This window comes from Ctenocephalides felis, unplaced genomic scaffold, assembly GCF_003426905.1.
Source record: "Ctenocephalides felis isolate EL2017-DRISC unplaced genomic scaffold, ASM342690v1 CF-g0.4_SCAFFOLD_01170, whole genome shotgun sequence".
NCBI classification, from domain to species: Eukaryota; Metazoa; Arthropoda; class Insecta; order Siphonaptera; family Pulicidae; genus Ctenocephalides; species Ctenocephalides felis.
The window spans coordinates 58,038,092-58,051,919 of NW_020537324.1; the positions used below are offsets into that span (position 1 = coordinate 58,038,092).

Genomic DNA, 13,828 nt, shown 5'->3' on the forward strand with positions numbered 1-13,828 from the left:
TTTATATATCTATTTTATATACAAATCAACTAATTTTTGTATCGAACGAAGAGGCCGAGCTCTCTACCATTCCTTATGAGTACATTTTAACAGAATCCTTAATTATATAATCTATGTGCACATGCATATGAACCATCAAGCATTCAGAATCAAAGCAAATACATAAATATACATTTAACATCTTAAACTATTTAAAATTGACTGAAACATTACGCATCTAACAAATATTACACTTTGTGGAATGAATTACGTTTTTGGCGATGTTATTAAAATCAATAGTATCGAATCGATTTTTGAAAAATAATAACTTATATTATTCGTGATTCGATTTTACGTTAGTAAGTAGACTTTTATAAATATAACATTTCGAAATTCGTACTAAGGGAACTTAAGATTGCGTTTTCATTGGTAATCTAGCTGGGCATACAATAGCCTGAATACGTGCGTATTGATTCTTCGGTGTAGCTTTTGCCCGATATCGAACCCGGGTCCGTGTGGTGTCGGGGACAATGGTGGTCTCGCGGGCATTGGCACAGGGTGCTACTGTTTACTTCTTCGAGGAATTCTTGCCTCTTTCGGACTGTGAATAATCGGCATGGCTCTTTGCGTTGGCATCGTAATCTCTGGAATAGAAAAAATATTAATTAGTTAAATTATTTATTTTGATAAATATTGTTTAACACTGTCGCTTTTAGACTACAACTGCCTGACGACTTCGTACAAGTGTCTTTGTACAAGTGTCGCCTATAGACGACATTCAGAAGGTAATTGTTTCTTTAAGATTTTTTACTCCTATGGGCCGATTCTGTCGCTCAACGGAACGTTATGGCAAGGCCATGTTACGCTCCAATATCCATACATTAGGCTACTGAATTATACTAAATAGTGTCAAAATGTCATGTATTTGCTGTACATTTAGGCCTTTTACACATATACTGCAACGTCACTTCTATGTTATGAAGCTGGGCCAGAAAGACCCTGTTATCTATGATAGTTGTTTTGACATTTCTGTGGCTTCTAGGCTAGGTTTTCCATCCGCAACCCGAGTAAAACGCCTGACTGCACAGCGACATCGTGGCTTTTGTCAATATTTAGTATGGGAAGTTTTTCATAAATGGCCTTGCCATAGCATTGGTCTGTCGTGCGGCAGAATCGGCTCATTAGTAAAATTATTGAGAATTTCGGTTACTGGTTACTAGTGGTTACTAGTTTTTCGAATATAGAGTCATGTCGGTCAAATATGTGTAACATAAAAATAGTGTTTTTCGAGGGATATTGGCAAATGTCTTTGATGCATTTAGTTTTCTTGATACATTTTTAATTAAATTATTTAATAAAGTTACCAAGGCCCATGTGAATTTTTTTTGATATCATCGTGGCGATTAACGTGTTAAAAAATATCATTATTTTAAACCTTCTTTACATTTGAATAAAATACTGTTCAAAAATCCTTAAAAAATCGATCTCGTGATCAATGGACGTTTCCTTATGATAGGTCATATTTAATTTTTGAATAATTGTTTACATAATTATATTTAATTATTTTTAATTATTTTGATAATATATTTATAATTTTATTTTAAATGATTTAAAAAAAGTTAATTCCAATAATAACAAACCCTTGTAAATCAAATTCCAACGTCGCCATCTGCGCAATCTTATTGGAATCGTGTATAGAATAGTACGTGGTTTGAATTCCGACTAGATTCCAAGTAGAACTAGTAACTTATGAGATTTTCTCACAGATGGCTATGTGTTAACCCATTGCATATATATATATACATATATGGTGCTCTTACTCTATGGACCTGCCCTCGGACAGGCAACCCTTTAATATTATCATTTATTTCTTGAATTATTATACAATATCGTGTAGAATTCACAATGTTGCGACAATTTTATAATCTTTTTCTTTAATCAAGTAACGTTAAAACAACATACGATGTGATGTATAGTATAGTAGAAAATGGCATTAGAAATCGACACGGATCATTTATTTGTGCACTGCGGAAATCCGTTTAAGAATTTACACTATTATTATTTTTCTTCTTTCTATCTTTTCGAAAATGTTCATTTTAAGAAAATTCTAGTTTAACACTAATTGCGGGCGATCTTACTTGTTTAAATCTATCTCCAATTTAGAAGCATATTAACACCAACTAGTTTGCAAATCATGCGTATGCGTAATACTTTTCTTACCTCACTTATCATATTTTTGTTTTTTTTTTGTAAAAAAATAAATGCGAATATGAAAAATATTGTGTAATAAATTGTGAAATTATATATTTTGCTTAACCCTCACACGTGTGACTAGCGTACACTCTTTATTTACTTCCTATGCAAAATATTACTATAGGCTCTAAATTAAATATCAAAGCTTCACTTACAATTAGTAATATTTATATTATCATATATTTATTACTATTAGTGTATGTGTATTACTTATATGTTTATTTATTTAAATACTTACACTTTGTGGCGAGCAGGCGAAGGAATACTGATAGCTCGTTTGGCCATTGGCCGTTTTGTACGCCTGCCTCTTGATGAGATAGGTGACCGCGTTGCGCGGACAATGACAGTGCACGACTTGTTCCGTTGCATTTGCTTCCGGTAACGTCGTCAGTGTCCATGTGGTGTCCCGGAAATATCTGCGAAAATCATTAACTGTTATTACATCGTTATGAATACCGACACACATACAGGAATAATTTTTTTTTTGTTATTATTTTTACCAGCAATCAGAACCTTACGTCCTATGAGCCGTTGGGCTGAACTACCCCTTCGTTACGAAACTTGCCCTTCGTATTTTTTAGATCCATCCATATTTTATTATTTTATTATTAGAATTTATCTAATAGGGCTGACTATTTATTGGTGCAGCAATGCCGGGCAAGGGCTATTTTCACTTGAAAACATATTGCTATCTATATTTCCAAGTGAAAATCGTTGTCACTGCTGCCTGACAACAGGCTGCTCGAAGTCGGTATCGAACCCGGGACCTCTGATTCAGGTCCCGTCGCTCTTAACCGCATACCTATGGGCGAGCCCATAAAGGAATAATACTTAGAAATCAATAAGAGGATTAACTGTGATTAACTAATATACTCGTCATGGAGAAGCGGCAGAATTTTGTGTATTTTTACTATATCTACTCTTGTTTATACATGTTTTGCAGATGGATCCCGCGTAATCGTTGCATGATCCGAAGGGTTGCAGTGTATTTTTTTTTAAATTAGTTAAAAAATAAATACACGTGATATCTTACTATATCCATTCCTCCCCCACGTGATACTCCATATTTTTTGTGAAACCCCCCCTCCCCCCTTGAAACCTAGCGTGAATAATGGACGCCCCCAAGCTAGTATCGAGGGCATCAGAAACATGTAATAAGTCATTCCTATTAATATGCAATATGCATTTTGTTTACATTAAAAATTACTTATGACGTTTATCATTTACAACATAATGCCTTCTCTGAACTCTATGTTATAGTAGCATCGTTCAAATAATATTGCTCAACCATAGCTGTAATAATATCGTGAAATATTTCAAAAACAGGTATTGGGCAATTACTCGATAGTATTTATCGAATATGAATTAATTATTAGTATCAGCAAACCGATAACAAAAGTTGGCGCGGCGCCTACATTAAAATTCCACAGCAGCTAATGCGTTGACATCAAATTGTTTTATATCGCATATGATTATTAGTGTATAAATTATGTCATAATTTTTATATAGAGGTTTTATTGGATACTTGGTTTGCGTGAAAAAATAATTAGACATAAGATACAGTTCATTGAACACAGCTTTGCTTTCAATCTTTTTGATTCATATTAGACATACAATTAGGTAGCCGTTGATCACATTAGTTTGTCATCAGGTTTGTCAACGTTTGGTATTTCTCACATTTAATATCGCTGCTAGTTATTGCTATCATTTTTTTCGTTTTTGTTGCGTATAGAGTGTTTATTAATATTTAATCTAATTGAAAGATTTATTATAGTAGGGAAAACTGGGTACAGTTGTGGCACTTTTCTTTTGATCAGAAATAATTTTGTTGATTTACCTATTGGCTGGGAGAAAAGTAAATTAAATAGTAATTTGAACATTTGTCTATGTGGATATGCTAAAGTACTGTCCTTAAATACGATGGATTAAATAAAAAAGAGTCATAAAATCGAATAGAGTCCCCAAGCCCAGGACGGTTGTGACAGACATAAAATTATGGTAAAAAACAATAGCTATAAAAACCAGAATGATTATTAACGATTTTCATTGTCAGAAATATGTAACACAATCATTCAAACAAAGTTTATAAGTATAATATAACAATATATAACGAGAATTAATTTTTTAGACAAAGTTTAGTAATAGATCTTTGTGAAATCTTTTTTTCCTTGTATGAAATTTTAAGTTGTTTCCTTGAGTTAAGTTATCTACGCAAAGACTAATTGCTGGTAATTAGCTACTAATGTTCAACTTACAGCAAAATAACAAACAATGTGAGCTCTCTGTATATCGACAAAATTTGTCACAACCGAACCCAACTCACACTTTTGAAAACAACTCATCGTTCACACTGAACTAAATCATCAACGCTATTAAAATAGTATTAAAAGGAATCGAACAAACAAAACTTCGACTTTTTAAGCAATGCGGTTTACAGCTTATATTAATGTAGGGAATTTGTTCGAAATAACATACTAGGTACATTTTCTCCCTTTGGACCCTATCTCAAACTCAGTATAGTTCATCTGTTACGAGAACTATCACTAGTGTACCCTGGCACAACCATACACAGTCTCCACTACAAGCTACTTATGCGAATATTTCATTCCATAATTTCAAACAATTTTTTTATTCTTCTTGATTATTTCTATTTACCTGCATTTTGGCAGCCTCTTGATGGGCTCGCAAAGTTTATAGTGCCTCGTTTTGTCTACGAGCGTATGTCCATCTTCAGCGTTGGCCGTACTGGGGCAGGGGGCTTCGCCGCCGTCGGGAGCCACGCAGCGGCATTGGCGCTCGACCCACGGCGCGCCGCTGTCGTACAGGTCGACTTTATTGCAGACGGCACGCGCTCGGCACTCGGGAAGATCTGCTTCCGAACGCTAAATAAACATATTGAAACGATTATTATCACATTAATTTATTCGTTATTGATTGAAATTTTTATTTGCTTATATAGTTTATATACTTTTTTCGTTTAAAACTGAAACAAACCGGATTGAAATTTCTTTGTCAAACTATCTTTACTTTCTGCAATTACAAACGTTAGTGGTTTTTCAATCAGAATATATTGCATGTTGCATTAGTAATGCAAAAATGCTTCATATAAGATATTCTTTATGTATTGGTTTAATTTTTTGCTACACTTTTTTTATTTAAGCGGTTAAGAGCGACGGGACTTGACTTAGAGATCCCGGGTTCGATACTCACTTTGAGCAACCTGTTGTCAAGCAGCAGTGATAACGATTTTCTCTTGGAAATATAGTTAGCAATATGTTTCCAAGTGAAAATATCCCTTAGTCGACATTGCTCACCAATAAAAAAGTCACTTCTATTAAAAAATTCTAATAATAATATCATCAAATATGGATGGATTAACCATTGGGTTACTATCTAAAAATTTGAAGTAAAAAGAAGTTTCAGCCCAACAGCTTATAGAACGTAAGGTTATGATTGTTGTTACGATTTGAGAATAAAAAAAAAACCAAAAAAAACTTATTATTTTTGAGAGTTATTCATTAATTTAACTAATTCATTCTTATTAAAAATAAACTTCAATCGATCAGTATCCAGTTATTGATAACTACACTATGGTAACTACTACAGCTCATTACAAACATTATACAACTATGATATTCGATTTGTAATTCATGTAATTTTGCAATTCATTTCTATGAAAATCATTTAAATCTAGTTAATTTATTTAATTTATTTCTTATCTTATATCTATATTTATTCCTTATTTTTTCGTATTAAGAATATATATTTTTATTTTACATAACCGAGAGTATTTGTGTAACGTTACACTGTAACTCATACTGTAAGTAGTTAATTTTTTACTCGCAATTAGTATAAAAAATCAGGCATTATTGACTAGCAATTTTTATCTTCATTTGTGTTACAAGTTACTTTTTTGGAAAAAATCAGCAAATAACTATTGAAACTTCTAGGGTTTTTTACAAAATTCGTATAACTTTGATATTTGATTTTAATATATATGTGATATACAGAAAATAACCTTGCTGTCCATGTAATTTGATGATTTCATGAAATTATTACTAAGAAATCCATTTGAGCCTAATTAATTTTTTATTTAATTATTTATAAATATTTTTTAATGAATATGTTTATTTAACATGGTTTTTATGGTATTTTTTCACATAATTCAAAGCATTTGTGTTACAATACACTCATACTACAAGTAGTTAATTTTTTACTACTTGTAAAAAACTCTAAAATTAATTGACTGCCTCTGCTTTAAAGTCTTAGTCCAATTCTAATAACCTGCCAGCTACCTGAATCTCCGAAGGGTATACAATTAATCACTATACACAAAACAGTCAGAACCAGCTATTATAAAATTGTTATAATTTTTAATTATACATTGTACCTGGTACGTGTTCACATATAAAAAATATTAAAGTAAAAATATCGTTTTGAGATAGCCTCGTTGATTATCCTGAAGCCATTAGTTTCAGACGTTAATAATTTACTGTTTTTGTTAGGTTGTTACTGTTATTTTCGTTTAGGTTTTTTATATTTAATAATTTCGTTTTAAATTTCTTGCCAGATATTATTCTTAATTTGAACCGAGATAAAGGATACATCATTTAAATTTATATCTCCAATAACATATTTTTTAATTAAGAATTTTACGCTTTTAATTTTAGTACAATTTCAGTTTATGAGAAATTAATTTAATTTTATGATTTTTTCGTGAGATGTCGAAGACAAAGACTTTTATCATAAAATCATAAATTTTTAAAAAAAGATAAAGAAATTAAAAAAAAAAAATCATGAAATATTCAACTCTAATTTTTGTACGGACGTGCTAGTCATTGATGATATTTCCTATATATGTTCGCAAAAAAGACTAATATCAAAATCATTACTACCTAGAAGCAAAACATCAGTTCAGTGTTTTTTTGCTTTAAAAAAGATGGCAAATACAGTAGTCCCAATCAATTTCGATCGGAAGTCATATATTATATATATTTAAACCCGAAATCATCATTTGATAGCTACATTGTATATTATAAATTGCTGGGAGGCTTGATTATGGCTGCCAAGCCAAGGTACGTGATTTAATATCCGTGGGTCAGCAACGTGAATAATAATATAGCCAATCTGTTTTCAAAAATCTATCAGAGTGTCTTAAAGCAATTTATGATGAACACAACAGTTGCGGATTTTTTTTTATAAATTATTTTTAAATCGCACTCATTCATCATAAATACACTTAAGTTGTAAACTCCACGGTATGGCCTATATGTTTTGTTTTTTATTTCTCCCGTGCAGTCTGTTCGTCTCGCTGGTTCCACATTCGAATATCTTGGTAACATATAATTAAACGGATCCCTTCTCAGATCTGATTTCTTCTTGTTGTTATACGCTATATCTTTTTTTCTTTGTTCGGAGAACCATCAGACTGGGGTACGGTAATTCTTGGTAAACGCTTCCTGTCTGATTGCGAGCCGCGATCCATTATATTCCTTGTAACCCCATTTGATCATTTTTAAATATCGTTTGATTCCAACCTGATAGAACCATCTTGGATGAAGTTGAACGATTTATTTTTAATTATGCACATTATGCGTTAATTGAGAAATTTCCAATCTCATTACTGAGGAGGTACGTGTGTAAAACGCCTATCGTATAAAAATGCAAAGCTCTATGACAGTTTGTTACTACCAAGCAATACCAATATAGACCAGTAATTTAGAATAATCATTACAATTCTATTTCATCGGAGAATTAGTCCCATAATCTGAAATGAAAATCGTTACACATAAAAAGACACAAAAAGGAGAGTTGTCGAATACTGGGATATACTATCACGAGCGAAATACTGGGTTGGAATGTACGACAGCAAACACAACTATCACATAATACTGATTGCTGCTAGAAAAAACTGTCCAAGCGCATTGAAATAATTGTGTTCGCTCATAATTTATTTAGAATAATTCTTCTTTTCGTAGTTATTGGCCTTTCTAGATCATCGTTCTTTCTGTTAACTTCATTTGTCTGATCTATTTCGTCTACAGGATTCAAACTAGGCATCAGCGATTAGTTATTCCAATTTTCTCGTAGCAAAGTGCTCCTCGATTTTGTCCCAATGATCAACTTACCTCACATAGTTTTCATACTTTTATTTCTTTTGCCCTAAGTACCTTTATCATTACGTGCTCAACTAGAAGAGAAAGTGATCAGCTGCCTTACATAAATTAATATAGGCGAAGTATGTTTTTTTCACAAGTGCTTGTACGGTTTTTGAGACCGCGGAGGCAAAACCAGGGGCGCCCACTAACCGACCCGCGCAAACGCACCTACTCGGTCGTACAAACCGAGAAAGTATTAAATTTTATTATGAGGACGAGACTAAAATTAGAGATTGAATGAAATCAAATCAAATGTTCGGTTGCATAAATATAAACATGTCTGAAATTCTTAAGCTTTCTCGAAGTTGATCATATCATGATAATTAGAATACGGCTTACATTGGTTGGCTTGTTTGCAGCAGATGATAAACTATGCACATGTAATGGTTTTTAGTAAGTAGTATTTGGTCATTTACAAATACAGTCCTTGTAGAGCAATAAAATAAGCACGATGATTGGAATAATATTCTTCAATTATTATATTATATACCGTGGAGGTATATAATAATTTAGGTATAATATATGTAATGTCTCGTTCTCTTGGTGAACCTTGGTATGGAAGCTGATCTTTTAATGTTAGTACCCAAATGCTAATCAAATACTTCAAATTTTAGGAAGATTTTAAGGTTGACAATTCTGTTGATGGAGCAAGACAACTCAAATATGTTTAGTTTTTATAAAAGTTATCAATGATCTTAAATTTCTTCATACACCTTTTATAGTTTGTAATTGGTATTATTTTTGGTTTTTTAAGTAATCATCGTCAGCAATCATAAATTACTTCATAAGATTTGAAAAAATCAGTGTATATAGCTAAGCTAAAGAGATTTTTTGAAGAATTTTTATGACGGCACTTTTTGGCACATTCTATACAAATTCATTGTATGGTAAAACCACATATGGTGATCCGTTTTTATTGTCTAAAATGAACACTTGCATTATAACTGGCTTGTGTTCCAACATATACCAGATGACTTTAACCCTATATAGGATTACCTTTTTCCATAATTATTCTTCAAAAATTTCTCGACACTCAACTTCTCAAATGATCAATTTCTAATTAGAAAACTTCATCGTTGCATAAAACGATTGAATTGTGCAATTCCCATTGTGGAACATGTGTGTCGCAGACGTATCAATGAATGAGTTCGATGAATTAATTTTACTATCACTAATATATTCGCAACGATTCAAATACAATTTACAATATTCCTTGCGTAAAAAAGTTACGAGATTGTTTGGTCACGTAGGCATCACACCTACATGTCGCTGACTTATACGTGCATAAACGATTGTAAAAAATCAGTTTGTTTACGTACTTACAGAAGAAGGGAACATGTTTATTATAATATTATTCAGCAAACGTCTTGTACAGAGACAGTAATAATGACCTACACTTGTTGAATATCTCTTGTGTACTCGTGTTATGCTGCCCGAAGTATCAAATGATATGTACAGCTGCGTTGTTTATATATGTAATGACTGCCAACGTTAAATAGCTTATAGCAGCAAAATGAAAATGCGGCACGGAATTGAGAATTTGATTAGTTTGTGATTTAATTGCAATAATTTGTAACAGTCACAACAATTTTAGCGGCCATAAATCTTAGTACTCACGATAAACAGCGTAATGTTAGCCTGATTAAAGACAAGTGGGGCGATAGTCATATGCTAGTAACTATATCAATTTAATTTTTTTTTATTTCTAATATATATGAAATAGGGACAAAATTGCTAAATTATCTTACCGTCCTAACAATCTGACGGTAAATATCATATATAAAATTTTCAAATCATCCAAAATGTGCACAATTATCTTCGATACGTTTTTTCAGAAATCATAAGATTTTTTTTGTAGATGAAAAAAATACCGCGATTCAATCAAAACAAAATTTCCTTACATATCACAAACGATTTATTCATCTGTGCTTTAGGTTGTGGTTCCAGCTTACTTTCCTAATCTATTCTTCCTACTTTCTTTGAGGTGGAAACCTAGTGGTTAACCATTCTTCTTTTTGTATTCTCTATATTAGATATGTGTATCTAATAGGCCTAACTGGTATGTGATGCAGCAATGTCCACAAAAGGCCATTTTCACTTGAGATTATATGTGAGATCTATAAGCTCAAGTGGAAATTTGATATCATACTGCTAGATATCGAACTTGGCCGACATTAAGTTCGAACTTCAGACTAGTTTGTGATAGGCCACGTTCTTACTACTTTTGCCACGAAATTGGAAAGAAAATAGTTCGTGAACCTAAAATTATCATATTATTCATATTATTTATAAAATATTAGTTTAAAACAGTGTTTAGATTAGCACATAATTTCGGAATATTGATTTTATATTATCCAATATACATTTGCATAAATCTTCACATTAACCTGTTTGAAATAACCATGTCGGTACGCGTGGGTTTATTCAATGGCATGGATTTTATGAATTATTATGCGATACCAAATATTTACATATACGCCATATTAAGATAAAATAACTAGGCGCTATTTACAAATACGGCGAATATTTTCAGTTGATTGTGAATATCGCAATAATTCCCTGGAATCTTTAATTAGATATGGATTGCATAAATGTTTGTACTTATTTTTCTTGAACAGTGATCAGAACTTCAGAACTATGTGTTCTAGGAACTGTGTTTGCTATCGTACATACTAGCTTAGTATTTTGTCGCAATTGCTACTCATTGGTCAATCGCTCCAGTTTTTTATATGTAGACTGTATAAAGCTCATAAAAGCTGATTTCCACTCGCGATTATTTTTGTGATCTATCACGTTAAGAGGCGAGTTGCTAGCATACTGTTTGTGCTAGCCCAAGTTTTTACGAATTACATCGGGAAGAGCTTATTTCGACCTTTGTATTCATTTGATTGATTGACAGCAATGTGATTGCAGTTGAAGTTATAACTAGTATGAGAAATGACTAATACAAGAATTGAGGTTTTACTATCTTTCTGAAAATTTTAATAGTTTATTTTGAAAATAAAGTTCTCCCTATAACATTGTGTTGCTTTTATGGAGTTTAGCCAATCCTGGCATGACCATTAACTTTGCCACTATGTGAAGTTTTATCAGAATTCTCCAACGATTTTCTCCAACAATTATGAAAAACTGATGCGGCCGATCATTACCAGATTAAGAATGACTTGAAACGTAGAGAAAACGTGAAATTAGCCATTTGGATTTTCTGAAAATATTATTTTCTTTGGGATGTTCAAAAAGAATGTAAAAATTATATTAAAAATGTTACAAATGCCATCCGCCTAACTGCAATGCAATGAAGTCCAATTTCCACTATCGACAACTAGTGTTTGATTTTCCATTATTTTTTGGTCGATTCAATAACAAGTTGTTAGCAAATTGAAGTTTCGACATATCCATTATGTTATGTCTCTCGGTTGTATTGGCTCTAAGAGAGAAACGGGTTCGCTTCCTCCCTCCCCGCGGCGGACGCGGATGGCACATTTCTGGAGATAACCACCTTATGACGTCACATCCTGCGCGTGAAGAGCGGGAACATGCGTGCGGAAGGTTTTCAACAATAACCAAGTCAGTGGTGAAAAAAGGATGAGGCATCCAATAAACCCGAGTTGTAATAATTAGAGCAAACACAATGGCGCGTGTGGGGCTGTTCGATGTTCAAATATTTGCGATGGTCAAATATTGCATACTTTTCCTTTTACGATTAATTATGGAAAAGAACGTGCTTCTCCTTAATAAAAGATGATTTACATTTTTACTTAACGTGTTTTAGATTATTTTGGCTTTGTGTGTGCTGTTAAGATTATGACATAAAAGTAAAGTAAACTATAATTTTATAAGAAAAAAAAAATCTTTCAAGTCCTAATATGGCACTTCTTCAGTGGAACATTTGAAAAAAAAAATTTATAACTATTAATTAACGGCCATGTTAGATAAAAAATAGAGTATGCACTTAGAAAAAAATGATCAAAAAATAATATAAAAATGAGGTCCAATCTGACCAAATTTGGTAAAAGAATGAATGTTTTTTATGCTTTTCCTTATTAAGTTATGATTTACATTTTTACTTAATGTTTCCTTATTATTAATTATTTATGAGAGAAGCTAAGATTAAGATGAAATGGCTCTTCTAAATTTCTAAATTTGATTCTTCCTTGGTGTGTAAAACCCACATGAACTACTTGGAATACAAAAATTACATTTAATGATATGAATACTTTTGTTCGGACGTCTTTTCATTTTATTATATTGGCCATGAAGGTGACAAACTTCATGGCATTAAGCTTTACACGGAATGGTTGCTACCCTTGGTAGAGGGGGTAGCGGGGGTAGAGGGTGTAGAGGGGGTAGCGGAGTGTTTTAATTGAACTAGTGGTTTACTTCAAAAAGTAAAGTCCGCTTAACAACATGTAAATAACCAATAAATATATCTTCTTTCATTATAACTTAGTAACAAATCAGTGATTGTGTTTAGAACTGCAACAAATACATAACATACAAACAAATCAGTGTTTAATACAGTCCACAGCTACAAGGGTTATATTATAACCAAACAACCTGAAATATCGAAGGAGAGTTTTAATAAATTTTATAACCACGTACCACAAAGTACAACTTTATTAACGGTCATGTTAATAAAAAAACAGAGTATAATAAAAAATTAACAAAAATTAATATAAAAATGTCCTCCGATCTGTAGAACCAGCGAAAAGTTTATGAAAGAATGAATTATTTTTGTGCTTTCCAAACAATTCAAACAACTTAAGTTTCTTTCAAATGGCAACACGTACGGTCGTCCCATGTCTATGAGATGAAATTAATATTACAATTTCTGTAATACTGATGAATTTATATTGATGCAGAAATGCCTGACGAGGGTAGTTTTTGCTTGCAAACTCATTGCTTTCTATTTTTTTTTTCTTGACATTAGGCAAACCGCGACTTGAACTTATGATTGAAATTTCATAGATATAACCACTAATCTTTAGACCAAATTAGAAATAATATCAATTGCCTTAATTTGCTTTTCTTTGAAAATTTCTAACGTCAGTACTCCCACTTAGAAGTTAATACTAACAATTCATAATTGATCATCATAATATTTTCTCCGAATATGTGGCCCATGAAAAATGCTGCATTATTTTTTTGGCAAGTATTCCATCCTTAAAAGTCTGCGCCACCTGTAAACGCATTCGCGTGTCGCTTTTTGCAAGTTTTGTACCTACATCATTAATCTAAAAAGTTGTTAGAATGACAGCAAGTTGCTTACAAAGAAGACACAATCAAGGCGAATGTGTTTATTTTATCATGAACGAACTTCTGCGAATTATAATATTATACTGTTAAACTTGTTTTTTTACTTATGTTACTACAATATAATTACATGAAATATGTAAGTGTTCACTTGAATTGGCGGGGAAAATATTTCTTATGATATA

General features: G+C 32.2%; 1 protein-coding gene across 1 annotated transcript in view; it reads right to left on the reverse strand.

Annotated features, from left to right (window-relative positions):
* Nucleotides 1-413: 413 nt before the first annotated feature.
* LOC113367439 overlaps nucleotides 414-13,828 on the reverse strand; it is a 15,512-nt gene continuing 2,097 nt past the window's right edge. The window contains exons 4-6 of the mRNA XM_026609047.1: nucleotides 4,888-5,114; nucleotides 2,471-2,648; nucleotides 414-623 (exon numbers count right to left, since the gene is read on the reverse strand). Coding sequence (XP_026464832.1) covers nucleotides 414-623; nucleotides 2,471-2,648; nucleotides 4,888-5,114 — 615 coding nt within the window. The remainder of the gene's footprint in view (nucleotides 624-2,470; nucleotides 2,649-4,887; nucleotides 5,115-13,828) is intronic.